Source organism: Mirounga angustirostris, unplaced genomic scaffold, assembly GCF_029215605.1.
Source record: "Mirounga angustirostris isolate CCGP_5_RB_7025 unplaced genomic scaffold, mMirAng1.0.hap1 SCAF_9, whole genome shotgun sequence".
Taxonomy (NCBI): domain Eukaryota; kingdom Metazoa; phylum Chordata; class Mammalia; order Carnivora; family Phocidae; genus Mirounga; species Mirounga angustirostris.
The window spans coordinates 53917653-53937123 of NW_026991717.1; the positions used below are offsets into that span (position 1 = coordinate 53917653).

The following is a 19471-nucleotide window of genomic DNA, read 5'->3' on the forward strand; positions in this document are numbered from 1 at the left end:
CAATATTTTGAGCTTTTAGAGATTTCATTATTTTTCTCTCATTTTTGTGCAGCTGTGGAAAGAAATAATTTGATGAGATTATCCCAGAGCATTCCATTTACACCTGTGCCTCCAAGAGGTAAATCCAAAAAGTAAAGAAATGAAGGGGAAAATAAGCCTTTTATTAATATTGTGATTTTTTTTTTTTTGAAGATTTTATTTATTTGACAAAGAGACATGGCGAGAGAGGGAGCACAAGCAGGGGGAATGGGAGAGGGAGAAGCAGGCTTCCCTCTGAGCAGACAGCCTGATGTGGAGCTCGATCCTAGGACCCTGGGATCATGACCTGAGTCAAAGGCAGACGCTTAACGACTGAGCCACCCAGGCGCCCCAATATTGTGATTTTTAACTATTGTATAGAACATAGGTGGTGACAGAAAGAAGGGTCACATTAAGTGTCAATTTCATATAAATTTTAATTAGCGGGAGTCAGGTATGTTTTAAATAGAAGGAATCATCAGAAGTATTAGATTTCTCTATTTCTGGCATATCCAGAAGTAATAGTGTATTCTAATTCAGAAAGTGTCTTAACCCATTGTCTAGTAAAGAAAGCATAGATAAATTGACATCACAGGGTTTGTGGAACAGTTGCTTTCTTAAAGTTTTTCTTGAAAATGTTCATAATTTCAAAAAAGCTTATCATTACTAAATACACATGAATTTAGAGATATTAGTAGATTCTTGATTTCTGAGCATTTGCTGCCCTTATAAACTTCCTTTATAAAATTACAACTTTATCCAATTCATTTTCTGTTCCTTACTTAATCTTAACAAAAGATACCTGCTAATTTTTAGTCTACTTTGTCATTTTAAGAGTCATAATTTGACCTCAGAATGTGTCCATTCATCCTGCAGGTGAGCCTGTCACAGTGTATCGCTTGGAAGAGAGTTCACCCAGTATACTGAATAACAGCATGTCTTCATGGTCGCAGCTCGGCCTCTGTGCCAAAATAGAGTTTTTAAGTAAAGAGGAGATGGGAGGCGGTTTACGGAGAGCTGTCAAAGTACAGTGTACCTGGTCAGAACATGATATCCTCAAATCAGGTCATCTTTATATTATCAAATCTTTTCTTCCTGAGGTGGTTAACACATGGTCAAGTATTTATAAAGAAGATACAGTTCTGCATCTCTGTCTCAGAGTAAGTGCTAGTGAATGCTAAACAGTGGAACATTATTTGAGGTTCATGTTTTCACTTCTAAAGTATGTTAAACCAAATAAGAACTTAGTTTCAGTGTTAACAGGGTTTTTTTGTGTTTTTATTGTTGTTCTATAGGAAATTCAACAACAGAGAGCAGCACAGAAGCTCACATTTGCCTTCAACCAAATGAAACCCAAATCCATACCATATTCTCCAAGGTAAATCTTGAAATTTTTCTTGAGATCTTTTGACCTTCATTGTTAATGCTGAATATTTAATTATTTACCCATTTTAAAGCTCAATTAAAATTTTATTAACAAAACTGCTAGTAATATCTATAACTATTTTTCATAAGGTTCCTTGAAGTTTTCCTGCTGTATTGCCATTCAGCAGGACAGTGGTTTGCTGTGGAAGAATGTATGACTGGAGAATTTAGAAAATACAATAATAATAATGGTGATGAGATTATTCCAACTAATACACTGGAAGAGATCATGCTAGCCTTTAGCCACTGGACTTACGAATATACAAGAGGGGAGTTACTGGTACTTGATTTACAAGGTAAATTTATTAAAGTATTGCTAAAGTGAAATTGTAAGTAGATTCTTATCTAGTCATATTTTATGAATGATATACAGAAATCCGCTAACTTACAGATAGGTAAAAACGTGGGTCAGTAGAAGCTGTTAAAAAAGCAAGTAACAGCCATAGCATATAGCCATCAGGGCCCTGAACAGTGGGATCTTGCTATCTTAATTGTTATTTAGGCAATACAGATATTTTAATAAGCAAAAACACATGCAAACCATTATTCTACTCTTAGATGTGTTGTGTTTTGTTTTTAAGATTTCATTTATTTATTTGGCAGCACAAGCAGGGGGAACGGCAGGAGAGGGAGAAACAGGCTCCCCTCCGACCAGAGAGCCCGATGTGGGGCTCAATCCCAGGATCCCTGGGATCATGATCTGAGCCAAAGGCAGATGCTTAACTGACTGAGCCACCTAGGCGCCCTTGTAGTCTCAGTCTTTTAAAATTATAAAGACTTTTTTGAAACAGTAACAAGTATTTCTGTTGTTCCTGGTGTTTATATTATCTATTATTGTGAACCAAACTTCCTAAATATTTAGTGGATTAAAACAACCATTTTATTTGCTTACAGTTCTTTGGTTCAGGAATTTGGATGGAACATAGTGGGGATGGCTCATCTCTGCTGTCCCCTCAGAGGGTGTGAATGGCTGGAGAGTAAGCATGGACAGCTTGCTGGGGGCAGTTGTCTGAGGTTTCTGTTCACTTGACATTTGAATCCCTCAGTTCACCGCGCGATCTCTCCACATGGCTAATTAACAGGGCTTTCTCATAGCATGGTAGTTTCAGGTAGTTACACTTTTACATATCAGCTAGCTTCCTCCAGAGAGAAAGCAGTAACTCTTAGGTCTAGGTCCAGAACTGGCCCAGATCTCTTCCTCCACATTTTATGATCAAGGCAGATAATAAGGACAGCCCAGATTCAAGAGGTGGGGAATGGATTCTGTACTCCATGAGTAGCGTAGCATGTATACAAAGAAGGAAAAACTGATCATAACCATTTTTGTAGACAGACTGTCATACAGGTAAAAGGGGGAAGAAAAGGAAATTGTGGCTTGGATGAAGGCAAATTTGCTTAGAGTAATGTCTGGGTCAAAGGAAGGTAAAATTGAGCAAGTTGCCAACTCTTTCTGAGTGGTACTTTCACATTATAGCTTCCATAATTTTTTTCCCTAAAGAGCAGCCTTAGTTTCAGTGTCAACACAGACCAGATTTCATAATCACATAAAGACGATTATTTAGAATGTTTATCACTTGATGACTTTTTTTTGTTATATACATAGTCACAGATATCAAGGATTGTGCTTTTTAATGGCATTGATTCAAGCTCAAGAAAGAAAATCTGTGTAAAAATAACTATCCTTTATTCAGTAGTTCATCATTTTATATAAATGATTTAGTGGTGTATATATAGTGACAACAGTATATTATTAGATGGGTCAATCCAGTTAAGTAAAAAGGATCTTAAAGTTTATTCTTCTTTTTTTTTTTTTATAAAGATTTTATTTATTTATTTGAGACAGAGAGAATGAGAGAGAGAGAGCACATGAGAGGGGGGAGGGTCAGAGGCAGAAGCAGGCTCCCTGCCGAGCAGGGAGCCCGATGTGGGACTCAATCCAGGAACTCCAGGATCATGACCTGAGCCGAAGGCAGTCGCTTAACCAACTGAGCCACCCAGGCGCCCTTAAAGTTTATTCTTAAATAAGTATCATCTAACTGTCTTCAAACATGCATAGGAGGTAAAGCCAAACTGATTTTGTCTGAACTGTTAATTTAAAAGATGGGAGTTAGTGTCCCTGGCTGGGTCATTTAGTAGGGTTTGTGACTTTTTTTTTTTTTTTAAGATTTTATTTATTTGAGAGAGAGAGAGAGTACAAGCGGGGGAGGGGCAGAAGGAGAGGGAAGCAGACTCCCTGCTGAGCAGGGAGTCTGACACAGACCTCCATCCCAGGACCCTGAGATCATGACCTGAGCTGAAGGTGGACACTTAACCAACTTAGCCACCCAGGCACCCTAGGACTTGGCAACTCTTGATCTCAGCATCGTGAGTGCAAGCCCCCCATTGAGAGTAAAGCTTACTTTAAATAAATAAATAAATAAAAGATAGATAGATAGATAAATGAATGAATGGTGGGAGTTCTTTTCAATAAGCTAAGTAGTTGTGATGTTCTTTACATCATTAATATGTTCCTGGAGCCATTTTTCATAGGAATATTTGACACAATTACTACAGACAAGTTAAACAATATAGAAATACATAAGGAACAGTTTTCCTATCTTTACTGTATCTCTACCTCTATGAAGACAAATACACAAATAGAGGTGCTTTTTTTTTTTTTTTTAAAGAGAGAGCACAAGTTGGGAGAAGCAGAGGGAGAGAGAGGATCTTCAGCAGGCTCCATCCCCAGTGTGGAGCCCAACTCGGGGCTCAGTCTCACAACGCTGAGATCATGACCTGAGCTGAAATCCAGAGTTGGATGCTTAACCAACTGAGCTACCCCTTTCTTCCTCGTTTTTAATCATTTTGTTTTGTGTTGTGGTTTTCCTCCAACTGGGTTGATGCCATATAAGCACTTGTTTTTTTTCTAACAGTATATCATGATTTTCTCTCTTTTTTTTCTTTTTTGCTACTACAAACATTGCTGCAACAAACATACTCATGTACTGCTACTTTTATTTCCATAATGTAGATTCTTGAATTGGCTTAGTAAGAAGAGATGAGTGCAATTTTTAAAAAAGATTTTATTTATTTTTGAGAGAGAGAGAGCACAAGCAGGGGACAGGGTGGGGGACAGAGGGGGGACAGAGGGAGAAGCAGACTCCCTGCTGAGCAGGGAGCCCAGTGCAGGATTCAATCCCAGGACTCTGAGATCATGACCTGAGCTGAAAGCAGACGTTTAACCAACTGAGCCATCCGGGTGCCCCTAGATGAGTGCAATTTTAATAGCTATTGCTGAGTTACTTTTCTAAAAGGTTACAGGAATTCATACGTAACACTGTATGTGAGTGCCCCTTTCTCCAAAGACTCCAGTACTGAATATTCTTTTTTTTTTTTTTAAGGATTTATTTACTTATTTTAGAGAGAGAGCAGAGGGGAGGGGCAGTGGGAGAAGGAGAAAGAGTCAAGCAGACTCTGCACTGAGCATGGAGCCAACAGGGGCATGGGGCTCGATCTCACAATTCTGAGATCAGGACCTGAGCAGAAACCAAGAGTCGGATGCTTAACTGAGTGTGCTACCCAGGTGCCCCTCCAGTACTGAATATTCTTAATCTTTGCCAATCTGTTTAGTAGTAGGTCGGTAGGTATTCTTTCTTTATGTGAATAAATAGATTAAGAGAGACTGAAAATATTTAACCACACTTTTAATACCTCTGGCGAAGGATGAAGGTGAAGGAAGATGTTTACAATCTTATTCTTTATGTAACCTGAATCTTTTGCAAGAAGTATATTCATGTGTTAGTGTATGAGTTTTAAAAATCCAAAACACTTTTAAAATGGCCTATAAATTATGCTTTCATGTACCTAATTGTTCTTTGCTTAACTAAGTTGAAAAGGGGGGAGGGGCACCTGGGTGTCTCAGTTGGTTAAGCATCCAACTCTTGATTTCGGCTCAGGTCATGAGATCAAGCCCCGCATCCGGCTCTGCGCTCAGTGGGGAGTCTGCTTGAGGATTCTCTCTCCCTCTCCTCCTCCCTCTGCTTGCACTTGCTCTCTCTCTCTCTCTCAAATAAATAATAAATCTTAAAAGGGAGGGGATCATGTAGACCTTATCCGTAAGGAGATGTTTATTTGCAACTCTCCCTGTTGCATCACAAGCAAGTGCCATCGGGAGTTCACCTGCCTATCTACCAACTCTGACAATTAACTCTGTTCCTGGTGTAGGAGCTCTGTTTGTCTTTGATGCAGTGTTAAGGTCGTAAGTCAGGTTATGAAATAACAAGAGAGAAAAACTACAGTCTTGAATAATTTAACATCATATAATATAGGTTGATGATGCTATAGAATCGCTCATGACTTTCTATTATGCAGATGTCAATGTTTATATCAATCATATAAATTGTCTTTTTTTATATATACATATCAAGGTGTGGGTGAAAATTTGACTGACCCATCTGTTATTAAAGCAGAAGAAAAGAGGTAATAAATTTTAATAATTTCATTAAGATATTTTATAATTTCAAATTCTACATTTCTGTTTGCATAAAATGCCTTTTTTTTTTTTTTTTTTAAACTACCAATTCCATAGATCCTGTGATATGGTTTTTGGCCCAGCAAATCTAGGTGAAGATGCAATAAAAAACTTCAGAGCAAAACATCACTGTAATTCTTGTTGTAGAAAGCTTAAACTTCCAGGTAAACATTTTCTTAACCAGTATAATGTATAAATTTTTAGGAAATTTGGTTACTACAATACTTCATAAGACGGAGGGCACAGATACACATTATTTTACAAATGGATCTATGCTTTCTTTGATTACTTACAAAAATACAAAGTTCATTGATTTAATACATATTTATTATGTGTCTGTTGGATGCCAAGAATTGTGCTAGATGTTGACAACATAGTAGTGAATAAATGCCTTCCATGGAATTTAGTCTTGAATACTGACAGGATTAACAGGGAGTTATAGGATTGTATAAATGCCAAATAGAAGAAATAGAACAGGTAAGCAAATCACTTAACACAAACTTAAGAGGTTGGGGAATGCTACCTGGGGAACTGACAGATTGCCTAAAATTGAAGGTTAAGTAGATTTACAAGGTAGCCTGGCAGAGTTGGGGAAAGAGTATTCCATGAAGCAGGAATAGATATATTCTCTCAGATTTGTAATTTCATTGTTATATTTAAAGAATTATAAATTATGATTGAATCTAAGTTGTAGCACAAACCAGTGGTTCTCACCCTTTGGTGTGCATCAGCATCCCCTGTGGAACTTTTTAAAAATTACAGGTTCTTGGGACTCACCCTTGAGCTGTATTTTTTAAAGTCCCTGTCATTATGACCAATAATGCAATAGTTAGAACCAAACTGCATGGCTCCATAAAATACCTACATTATAGAGGCGTAGTTTTTGTTTGCTTGTTTGTTTGAGGATTAGATAAGTTGGTATTTGTGAAGTACTTAGAACAGTGCCAGGCATATAGTAAGCATTTTTTAACTTTTTAATTGTTCATTGTGAGTATATAGAAATACCATTAATTTTTATGTTTGTTTTTTGTTGTTGTTGTTTATTGACTTTGTATCCTGCAACCTTTCTAAACTCACTTAATTTTGGAGTTGTTTTTGTTTTGTTTTGTAAACTCCCTGAAATTTTCTGTGTGGATAGTAGTTATATTACTTCCTTTCCAACCTATATACCTTGTATTTCTTTTTTTTTCTTTTTTTTTTTTTTTAAGATTTTATTTGTCAGAGAGAGAGTACAAGCAGAGGGAGCAGAAGGCAGAGGGAGAAGCAGGTTCCGCACTGAGCAGGGAGCCCGATGCAGGACTCCATCTCAGGACCCTGAGATCATGACCTGAGGCGAAGGCAGACGCTTAACTGACTGAGCCACCCAGGCGACCCTTGTTATTTCTTTTACTTGACTCTTTGCACTGGCAAGGAATTCCAGTACAGTGTTGAATAGGAATAGCGAAAGTAGAATCTGCTTTGTTCCCAATCTTAAAGGGAAAGTGTTCAGTCCTCCACCATTAACATGATGTTAGCTTGTAAGGGTTTTGTAGATGCACTTTATTAGGTTGAGAACATTTTCTTCTACTTGTTTCTTGAAAATGCTTATCCTGAATGGGTGTGTAATTTTGTCAGATTTTTTTCGGCATCTATTATATGGTCATTTGTTTTTTCTTCTTTAATAGGTTAATATTAGATTGTATTACATTGATTTTTGAAATGTTGAACCAGTTATACATTCAGGACAAACTACTTTTTTATGTATTGTTGGACTCTGCTCATATTTTGTTGAGGCTTTTTGCATCTGAGTTCATAGATAATATTGGTCTGTGTTTGTTTTTCCTTGTATTGTCTTTCTTTTGGTATCAGGATACTATTGACCTTAAAAATAAGTTAGAAGTTTTCACACCTCTTCTGTTTTGGGGAGTAGCTTGTATAGAATTGATACTCTCCCCGTCTTAAATGTTTGCTAGAATTGTCTAGTGAAACCATCTCAGTCTAAAGTTCTTTGTCAGATTGTTTTAAATAAGTTTAATTTTTTAAGTAGCTTTAGGACTATTGGGCTTATCCGTTTTTTTTTTTTAGTGAGTTTTAGTTGTGTCTTTCAAGGAATTGGTTTGTTTAAATTGTCAAATTTATGGGCATAGGATTATTTATATATCTTAATAATTAATAATCTTATTTTTTATTAACATATAATGTATTATTTGTTTCAGGGGTACAGGTCTGTGATTCATCAGTCTTACACAATAGACAGCACTCACCACAACACATACCTTCCCCAGTGTTCATCACCCAGCCACCCCATCCTTTCACCCCCCTCCACTCCAGCAACCCTCAGTTTGTTTCCTGAGATTTTTTTTTTTTTTTTTTTTGGTTTTTAGTTTGTTTCCTGAGATTAAGAGTCTCTTATAGTTTGTCTCCCTCTCTGGTTTCGTCTTGTTTCATTTTTTCCTTTCTTCCCCTATGATCCTCTGCCTTGTTTCTCAAATTCCACATATTAGTGAGATCATATGATAATTATCTTTCTCTGATTGACTTATTTCGCTTAGCATAATACCCTCTAATTCCATCCAAGTCGTTGCAAATGATAAGATTTCCCCTTTTTTGATGGCTACATAATATTCCATTGTGTATATATATACACCACATCTTCTTTATCCATTCATCTGTTGATGGGCATCTGTGCTCTTTCCGATGTTTGGCTGTTGTGGACATTGCTGCTATAAACATTGGGGTGCACGTGCCCCTTCAGATCACTACATTTGTATCTTTGGGAGATTTGAGACCTTTTCTAACAAAACATTTACTGCTATAAATTTCTCTTTAAGAATTACACTGACTGCATCCCATAAGTTTTGGTATATTTTACTTTTGGTTTTATTTTATTTAAAATATTCCTTATTTTTCTTGACCTTTTTCTTATTTCTCTTTGACCCGGGGATTATTTAGAAGTGTCTTTCCTAGTTCTCAAATATGTGTAAATTTTCCAAATATCTTTCTGTTATTGATTTTTTTAATTTAATTCCATTATAAGAGAGCATACTTTGTATGATTTCAATTTTAAAAGTTTTTTTAACCTTAAAAGGATGTAGTTTCTGTGTGAATATTGCATATGCACTTGAAGAGAATATTACAGTGTTGGATGGAGTATTCTATAAATGCTAATTAAGGAATGTTTTTTGATAATGTTTAGGTTTTTTATATCCTTGATGTTTTGTCTCCTTGTTCTGTTGATTACTTAGAAAGGAGGTCTTTAAAGTACAGTTGTGGATTTGTCTGTGTTGCTTTTCAGTTCTGTCAGTTTTTTGGTTTTTTTTAAGATTTTATTTGTTTGACAGAGGCACAGCGAGAGAGGGAACACAAGCAGGGGGAGTGGGAGAGGGAGAAGCAGGCTTCCCATGGAGCAGGGAGCCCGATGTGGGGCTCGATCCCAGGACCCTGGGATCACGACCTGAGCCGAAGGCAGACGCTTAACGACTGAGCCACCCAGGTGTCCCTATCAGTTTTTTTCTTAATGTGTTTTGAAGTTTTGTCCTTAGGTACATACACATTTACAGTTGTATGTCTTCTTGGTGAATTGATTCTTTTTATCATTATGGAATGCCATGGTAATTTTCCTTGTTCTGAGAAGTCTACTTTGATATTAACATACCTTGTCTGATATTAACATAACACAGCTAGTTTTTGATAAATGGTTTTATCAGATATCTTTTCCCATTCTTTTAACTTAGACATGTTAATTGTATTTAAAGTGGGTTTCTTTAAAAAAAAAAGTGGGATCCAAGCATATAGTTGGATCTGAGGTTTAATTTGGGTTTTTTTTTGTTTGCTTTTAACTTAACAGTTTCCATTTTTAACTGGTGTTTCAGACTTTTTACATTTAATGTAATTATTGATGTGGTTAGATTTAGATCTTGTTTTATTGTTTTCTGATTGACGCTTCTGATTTGGTTTTTTTGTTTGTTTCCACCCCCTTTTTCTGTTTCAGTATTCTGTTTTATCTCTATGTTTAGTTTTTTAGTGGTTGCTCTTAGTTTTTCTTATCAAGAATATGTGTGTTTTCTTTTGTTCTTGAAGGATATTTTTTTTTTTAAAAGATTTTATTTATTTATTTGAGAGAGAATGAGAGAGAGCACATGAGAGGGGGGAGGGTCAGAGGGAGAAGCAGACTCCCTGCCGAGCAGGAAGCCCGATGCGGGACTCGATCCTGGGACTCCAGGATCATGACCTGAGCCGAAGGCAGTCGCTTAACCAACTGAGCCACCCAGGCGCCCCTTGAAGGATATTTTTACTGGTTCTAGAATTTTAGGTCGATCCTCTTTTCTTTCAGGGCTTGGAAAGTGTTCTGTCTCTGGCCTCTGTTACCTCTGATGAAAATTCCACAGTCATTTGAATTGTTCTTCCCCTATATGTGATGTGTCATTATAATCTTACAGCTCTTTTCAAAATTTGGATTTTTAGCAGTTCGATTCTGAAATGTCTGGTTATAGCTTTCTCTGAGTTTATCTTGGTTCAGGTTTACTTAGCTTCTTGAATTTGCAAATTTATGATTTTTATCAAATTTGGGGAGTTTTTAGCTGTTCTTCAAATATTTGTTCTACATCAATTTCTTTTCATCTCTTTCTGGAGCTCCCATAATAAGAATATTAGACTTTTTGATATTGTTTCCCAGGGACCTGAGTCTCTGATTTTTTTCCATAAAAATTATTTTTTATTTGTTGTTTAGATTGGATAATTTCTATTGACCTATCAAATTCATGGACTCTTTCCTTATTCTTCATTTCTTCATTCTGCTTTTTTAAGCCCATGTACTGGATTTTGTTGTTTCAGTTATATTTTTCAGCCCTATAACTTTTTTTTGGTTCTTTTTAAACTGATTATTTCTCTGCTGAAAACTTGTTTTTCCATTCATCTCAGGTCTGTTTGCCCTGCGTCATGAGGTGTGGTTATAATAGCTGGTTTTAAAGTCTTTGATCATTCCATCTGAGTAATCTTGAGGTTGGCATGTCTTGTCTTTTTCTTTGAGAATCTTTGAGATGTTTCTAGTTCTTTGTATCTCCAGTAATTTTAGCTGGATATTTTGAGTATTATGAGATTCTGGGTCTTATTAAAAATATTTTAGAGAGTGTCAATTTTTGTTGTTTAATTGTGTTAGTAGGCAGCTCAGTTAAGCTCAATTTCAAGTCCCAGTCTACCTTTTGTAGCTGTGATTCCAATGTCAGTTTGGGTTTCAAAGCCTTTGCAGTATTACTCAGATCTCTCTCACTATGCATCAATCATAATCAAGTCTGGGAACTGACTGGAGGTCTGCACCATAGGTTAGTCTTCAAAGCCTATCCTGTCTTCCCACATGTGTGCCACTTGAGGGTGAACTTGGGATTTCATATACAAATTTAGGGTGCCCCTCTCCATTTTCTTCCATTCCATGATTTCTTCCATACTTTATGATTCTCAAGGGCATCTTTTTTGGGCAGGGTGGAGGGGCAGGAGACAGATGGGGTACTCTGATTAGAAAGCCGGGATTGTGGGGCCTCCCTTACTGTCACACATTTCCTTCAACTGAGTCCATTTCTGATGCTAAGGGTCAAGGAAAAAGAGAAAAACTTTTTGAATCATAAAATTAAGTTCTTGTGGTCCCAGAGAAGGGTTTTTCTCTTGGAATTGTAGGTGCTTGCTCAGCTGCCATCATCCTGAGTCCCTCTCCATGACTGGTGCTTATCTTAGGTAACAGCCAGAGGAGCAAAAAGAAAAAATAAGAAAGAGGGCAGTCCCCTCAAGATTCTCTATCCCACAGAGTCCTCCTTCCTGATCCCCTGGCCAGAAAATCCTAGAGCTTTTTCTGTTGTCCTAGCTCACTGTACATTTTTGAGATCAAGCTATCTGTAATTCTAAGCCTGGAAATAAGAGAGGAGAAAAAAACCCTGGGAAACTCACCACCAATCTCGGTCATTCTTCAAGTTTTGATCCCCTTTCTCAACAGGTCTGCTCTTACTTTTCAGGAATCTCAGATAGTGGTTTTATGTTTATGTGAAGGGTTTTTACTTGTAATCTGTGGAAAAGATAGAATTGAATATGCTTAGTCCATTTTAGCCAAAATTAGAACATAACAGTGGTGAATTGATCAGGCAGCCTAGATACAATTTTTATTTGGTTATTATATAATATAATAAGTTATATTATTTATAATTACGTATAAATTATATATCATTTGGATCCAATATTTTAAGTATAGTGTATCTATTTTAAAAATTATTAATATAATCAGGATTTTATAGCTTGAAAGAGGCCTTAAAAGCAATACAGTCGAAATCTGTCATTTTCCAGAACATAGCATTAGACGTCACATGATTTGTCCATGGTTACACCATAGGTTAACATTTTCAGGGCTTGAATTATAATTGGGTTTCTTTCCATTGTTCTTGGTGTACAGTACAGCTACAAATTAATTTGCATTCCTTAAGGCCAGAGTGGCACAATCTTGAATTTAAAATTTATCAAAACTTACTCATACAGTAGCAATACGTATTTGGATCATTGAATACAGGCTGTCACTCAAACAGTTCATATTCTGAATGGCAGTTCTATTTTTATATGGAGATAAAGAAGCATATGGATATATGTGGGACTGTGGTTAGTTTTAAGTTAAATTTGATACTGCTGCATTGTTTTCCAATTCTGCAGCTATTGTCCATAACTCCCAAAGTGATTTCATCCTATCCCATAGCTATAAACGTAATCCAAATACTGACAGTATCAAATTTAACTAAAGACATTGTCTTTCCTGAGCTCCTGTTTCTGTATTCAGTTTCCTGCATCTCTACTGGAATACCTTACAGCATCTTAATAATATGTCCATTCCAGAACTCTTGACTTTCAATTCCCACCCCTGCATTTCCCTATCTCATTAATGTTTACCCAGTTGATCAGGCTCAAAGCCTAAAAGCTGATTGGTTTTTCTTCTCTCACCTTTAATAGCTAATCTGTCAAACTCTGTCTACTCTGATTCTGAAATCTTCCTAGAATTCATCCATTTCTTTTAATCCTCATTGCCACCATTCGTTTCTGGTGTTCTTGCTAAACGCCCTGACAGGACTTCACATGACAATCAGAATAGTCACTTAATTTGCTTATGTTCCTCCTTTAACACTACTTAATACCGTCAGCTTAATACCTTACCAAAGCTTGCATCCCATAGATCAGGGGTCAACAACTTTGCTGTAAAAGGCAAGGTAGTAAAATATTTTAGGTTTTGTGGACCATATGGCCTTTGTCACAGCTACCTGGCTGTACCATGGTAGTGCAGAAATAGAGACAATCTGTAAACAGATAAAACTATTGAGATTTGCTCACTGACTATATTTTGATAACCCTTGGCTATAAACTGCTGCTTGACGCCATTTTCTACTAGTCACCCCCCCTCAGTTACTACATGCTTTCTTCTTGCTGTTTTTAGGAAACACCACGTCCGTTTCCTTTTTACAGCCTGCAGTTAACCTTCCCTCTACCTAGAACACACTTGTTGGAGCTTTGAGTCATTTCTTAATATTCAGGTCTTCACTCAGATATTACCTCCTGTGCCTCTTCTGCCCAGCCTTAAAAAATCAGCTTATATTATCTTCTATCTGGCCCTCCTCATACTGTTTGCTTCAAAACACTTGTTACTACGCAATTCTGTTATTTTTCTGTTTGTTTTTCTTCATCCACAAGAATATAAGCTCCATGAGGGCAAGGACCTTTGTCTGCCTTGCTTATTACTATGTTTCCACTCTTAATGAGTTTATTGACTCATGGTCAGAACTATTATAATACTTATTTGTTGAATGAATGATTTCATTTTTATATGTGTAAATTTTGTGACTTTGGGATTTAAAATAACCTGCTAGAATACAGATCTGGCACATTTAGAGGAAAATTGATTTAGAAAATGTTAATTTTTCATTTCTATGAAATACTGACTTTCTTTTCTTTTTTTGTTGGGGGTGTGAATATAGATCTGAAGAGGAATGACTATACACCTGATAAAATTCTGTTTCCTCAGGATGAGCCTTCAGATTTGACTCTTCAGCCTGGAAATTCCACCAAAGAATCAGAATCAACTAATTCTATTCGTCTGATGTTATAATATTAATCATTGGTTTTGCCTACACCTCATAAAAATGTTACCTTGTCATTTTTCCTTCAGGAGGAAATTGTTTGGTAATAGAGAAAAGTGTGTGCAAATGAACATGCTAATTCTGGCACAGTGAAAAGGTCAATATTCTTTTGACCTGATTAAAGTAGTCAGTCAGGAACTCCCTATAGGATACAGCTGGTAGCTGTTAAATTTTAAAGGTAAAGGAAAATTAGTATTTGTAACTTTTTAAAGGGCTCTTTTTAGCAGAAGATTTCATTTGACTTTGTTCTGATGAGGGTGATACCCTCTCTCATGTGGTGCAATACCATTAACCAAAGTTAAGTGTGCAGATTTTATTGGCAGCTGGTTTACTGCCATTCAGCTGGTGAAATGAAGAAATCATCCAGCCTTTTGGTTCAATGGCAGACGTCTTCCTCAGTGTGTTTTAGTGTGTTCACTGGTGATGTCACTAGTTGGCCATGGGAAAGGAGATGACTTGTTATTGGAGGTCCGTAGGGATACAAGAACCCTGAGCTGAAAACCGTTTTCTAAGAGGGGCTTTATGAATCAGGATTAGGCTCCATATTTAAAGATGGAGGCAGTTTTTTGGTTAAATAGAGCCCAAATTGTGCAGAAGTATTAGTTGTTTTTTTTTTTTTTAACATTGTTTTATCAAGTCCTTATTAAGTAGAAGAAAGCCATGGTAGACTGGTATAACCTAAATATACCGGAGGAGAAACTTAACTCACTGTTCAAGAGAAGTTACCTTGTTAAAAAAAAAAAAAAAAAAAAAAAAAAGTGCTTTTTCCCTGTCTCTATCTATAGTGACAACCTGGAAGCTACATACTTCTCCAAAGATTTTATTGGCCAGTATATCAAATCAGAATGTAAACATAAATTCTTGCATATATTTAAAATTGTGTAAGAACATCTGAACATGAGTATTGTTTATGGTACTTATTTAAGAAATTGAGTTGGATTATCATTATGTGATGTCGGGAGATTGCAATGTAACTTTATGCCAATAAAATGTAATTTAACTGCCCCAGATATTGTTGAATACTCAACAACAAGAAAAGCTTTCATCTGACTGAAGTTTTATGCTTTGTTTTTTTTTCTTTTTGTTTGTTTCCTAGGTACTAATTTTAATTTTTATTTAGGAAGGAGCAGTGTAAATCTTAACTTGTATTCAGTAGTGTATCTCATAGATACAGACAAGGCAAGAAGAGATAAGCTGTTTAAATAGTGTTTTAATATTAAAGGGAGGGAGAAAGAAAAAGTGTATTAAAGATATTATACTATATACATTTTGTATATCATAAAATCTTTAAAAGAAATTAAATAAATTTATTCTTGTTTACAGATGTTTGAGTTTAATCATTCTGAAAAATTATCTTATGTTTTCAGTGTTTTGTGGTTTTTTTGTTTGTTTTCAGAGGATCATTTTTTTTAAATGAACTATCTTGTACACCTAAGCCTTTTCATATCCTGTCCTGTATATTGTTCAAAGTGGTCTTGGTTTCCGCCTGTTTCTCTCTTTTATTCAAGATTTATTTTTAGAGCGTGCGTGTGTAAGCCAGGGGAGGGGCAGAGGGAGAGAATCTCAAGCAGACTCCCCGATGAGCATGGAGCCCGACATGGGGCTTGATCCCACGACCCCGAGATCATGAGCTGAAATTAAGAGTTCTCATGCTTAACCAACTGAGCCACCCAGACACCCCTCCTCTTTTTTTTTTTAACCTGTTTCTTGTTATGTCAGAATATGGGATATGGGTCATCACTATGTGTAATTTTATGTTGATTATTTTCACTAGATGATAATAGTAGTGAACATTTATGTAGTACTTAATATGTGCCAGGCATTACTCTAAGTACTTTACATATGTTGACCCATTTAATCCTTAAAACAATCTTATGAAATAGCTATTATTATCATGTTTTGCCAATTAGAAAATAAAAGCATTAGGTAAAGTCACTTTCCTAAGTTTTTTTTTTTTTTTAAGATTTTATTTATTTGAGAGAGCGAGAATGAGAGACAGAGAGCATGAGAGGGAGGAGGGTCAGAGGGAGAAGCAGACTCCCTGCCAAGCAGGGAGCCCGATGCGGGACTCGATCCCGGGACTCCAGGATCATGACCTGAGCTGAAGGCAGTCGCTTAACCAACTGAGCCACCCAGGCGCCCCTCCTAAGATTCTTATAATTAGTACATAGCAGTACTAGGATTCAAACTCAGGAAGACTCGCTTTTTTGTACACTCATGAGCCTCATGTTGACTTTCAAGCATAATGATGATTCATTTCTGTACCAGTTCCTGGTTGCTTTTCTAAAATAAATCTACTCCATAACTTTTCTTTGCTAATTCTGGAGAGTAACAGTTTACCTGAAAACCACATTTCTCATTCCAAAGAAGTGTGATCTTTCTTTAGATTACTGAATTTCATCATTATTACTCTGGTCCAAAAGTGTCACCTTGCTTATTCTCTTTAACATTTTCTTTTCAGTCTCATCCTACTGAGAACAAAGCTCTCTTTACCAAATTACCTCTTAAAACATCTGCAGATGTTCTCTGATAATGTTTTCATCCGTCTGGTATATATGAGCCATCATTATTATTTTTTTTTTTAAGATTTTATTTATTTGACAGAGAGAGACACAGCGAGAGAGGGAACACAAGCAGGGGGAGTGGCAGAGGGAGAAGCAGGCTTCCCGCGGAGCAGGGAGCCCGATGCGGGGCTCGATCCCAGGACCCCGGGATCATGACCTGAGCTGAAGTCAGACGCTTAACGACTGAGCCACCCAGGCGCCCCGAGCCATCATTATTTTAAAAGTAATGCATGTTGGTTGTAATGGAACATGTAAAGAAAAATATAAAAATTACCCTCATTTCCCACACTTAAGTTGAACTATGTTGTTTCATAGTTTCATCCTTTTTACCCCTTTAGATTATACGCTTCGCAGAGGAAAGGACCCTTCAGATTTTTCACTCCTGTAGCACCCAACACCTTGCATAGTATGTGATTTGTGATAGGCACACCGCTAAAAAATTTTTTTTAATGGTTTTCTGCAATAAAACTTTGTCTTGAGGAAGATAGATCACAGTGTGTTTAAGTGGATAATCAAGGCAAAAGTACCCAATAAATAGCCACTTACCACTCAGATCAAGTAATTACTTGCAGAAAAGGATGAATCTACAGGCAGGGATTTTTGTGATCCTCCTTATTTACCAGATCTGCTCTCATTGTTTCCTAGCTAGGTTTCACACAAGGTATCTGTATTTGAGGAACCTGGACCCTCAGGTCTGTAACAACTGGCACTTAATTAAATGCCTAGCAATTATGTACTGGAGTGAAGCCTCTCAACCAGTGTGTCTCTGAAAACTTGGTCTGTGTTACCAACTGAGAGCTGTCTTACTTATTTTTGTATTTTCCTTAGTGCCTTGCTGGCATGTGTAACATCGAATACAGATGCTCAATAAATAATGTGTTGAAGAAGTATCACAGAATTTCCAATATTACACCCATCTGTGAGCTTTTCCTTAGGTAAAATCCCAAGTTATGGTTTTGAACCTCTCTGGAATACGTTTTTCTTCTGCACTCTTTGGAAATTCCTCAAAGCAGAGTTTCCAACTGGGGTCCATGATTCTGCCTTAGTGGTCATGGGCAGGAAGCAGGGAGGGAGAGGACATGGTTATTCTTCAGAAAAGCTGCATACTCCAGTCCACAATAAAGAGCACCAGTCAACACTGCTTTCTTTTATGTGCTGCCCCACCCCACGTGTAGCCCTCTCCTTTGCTGTTTTTTTCTCGGGATTTCTATGCAGTCTGCATCAATGGAACTTCTCTTTAATTTTAATTATAAATGCCTTAGTATATGTTTCTAAAATATAAGAACTGTGTTATATTCACACCTAAAAAATTAAGTTTCTTAATATCAGCATCATTCTAAAAAAATTTTTTTATAATTTGGTTCAGTCAGGACCCAGTTGAGATTTATTATAAGAGTTGCTTGATTTGTCTTTAAAGTTTCAATATATAGGCTTCTCCTGCCATTCCCTTCCCCCCACCAACACCTAGTTTATTTTTTAAAGAACCCAATCATAGGTTCTAAAAAGTTTCCCACATTCAGGGTTTTGCTGATTATTTCCCTTAGGTGCCATTTTACATGTTTCTGTTTCTCGAGTATGCCATAAACTGTTAGGTTTAGAGGCTTGGTTAAATTCAAGATTGAATTTTTGTCAAGAATATGTCATTGCTGGTGGTGTATACTTATATTAGGAAACACAGTGTTGTCTTTTTTTTTTTTTTTAAGATTATTTATTTATTTATTTATTTGAGAGAGAGAGAAACAGCATGAGAGGGGATAAGGTCAGAGGGAGAAGCAGGCTCCCCGCTGAGCCGGGAGCCCGATGTGGGACTCGATCCCAGGACTCCGGGATCATGACCTGAGCCGAAGGCAGTCGCTTAACCGACTGAGCCACCCAGGCGCCCTTGGTTGTCTCTTTGATGGGCATTAACTAGATCTATTAATTAGGTCGGTGGTTCTTTTTTTTTTTTTTTAAGATTTTATTTATTTATTCATGAGAGAGAGAGACAGAGGCAGAGGAAGAAGCAGGCTCCCTGCGGAGCAGGGAGCCCGATGCGGGACTCAATCCCAGGACCCTGGGATCATGACCTGAGCCGAAGGCAGACGCTTAACTGACTGAGCCACCCAGGCGTCCCTAGGTCAGTGGTTCTTGAAATGGACTGCAAACCCTGAGGGTCCGCAGGTACTTTCAAAACTTTCATAATTTGGGACGCCTGGGTGGCTCAGTCAGTTAAGCGTCTGCCTTTGGCTCAGGTCGTGATCCCAGGGTTCTGGGATCAAGCCCCGTGTTGGGCTTGCTGCTCAGCTGGGAGTCTGCTTCTCCCTCTGCCCCCCCCCCCCCCGCTCATGCCCTCTCTCACTCTCTCTAATAAAATCTTTCAAAAAAAAGTACACTGTCAACAAAAAGACAACTCATAGGATGGAAGAAAATTTTTGCAAGTAATATATCTGATAAAGGACTTGTATAAAGAGCTTAATTAAGTAATAAAGAGACATCCCAATTTAAAACTGGGCAAAGGATGTGAATAGACTTTTCTCCAAAGATATATGAGTAGTCAATAAACATGAAAAGAGTCTCTACATCATTAGCCGTCAGGGAAATTCAAAACTATAATAAAATGTCACTTCATCCCCACTGGGATGGCTAGAATGAAAAAGATGATAGCAGGTGTTGGCAAGGATATGGAGAAATTGGAATGCTTATCTATTGCTGGTGGGGATTTAAGTAGTGTCACTCCTCTGGAAAACAGTCTGACAGTTTCTCAAAAGGTTAAACAGAGTCCACATGACAGCAATTTTTCCCCTGGGTATATACCCAAGAAAATGAAAATATGTCTATAC

The 19471-nt window shown here is 37.1% G+C and overlaps 1 protein-coding gene across 3 annotated transcripts in view; it reads left to right on the forward strand.

The window, feature by feature from the left end:
- Positions 1-14888, forward strand: part of TRPM7 (transient receptor potential cation channel subfamily M member 7) — a 118227-nt gene extending 103339 nt beyond the window's left edge. Inside the window, exons 33-39 of one of the 3 annotated variants that reach the window (XM_045900083.3) lie at positions 53-118; positions 895-1178; positions 1314-1396; positions 1534-1739; positions 5850-5901; positions 6011-6117; positions 13927-14888. In XM_045900083.3, coding sequence (XP_045756039.1) covers positions 53-118; positions 895-1178; positions 1314-1396; positions 1534-1739; positions 5850-5901; positions 6011-6117; positions 13927-14057 — 929 coding nt within the window. In that variant the 3' untranslated portion in view covers positions 14058-14888. Of the gene's footprint in view, positions 1-52; positions 119-894; positions 1179-1313; positions 1397-1533; positions 1740-5849; positions 5902-6010; positions 6118-13926 lie in introns of those variants that run through there. The other 2 variants (XM_064570481.1, XR_010405020.1) reach the window with 2 other exon arrangements.
- Positions 14889-19471: the final 4583 nt, after the last annotated feature.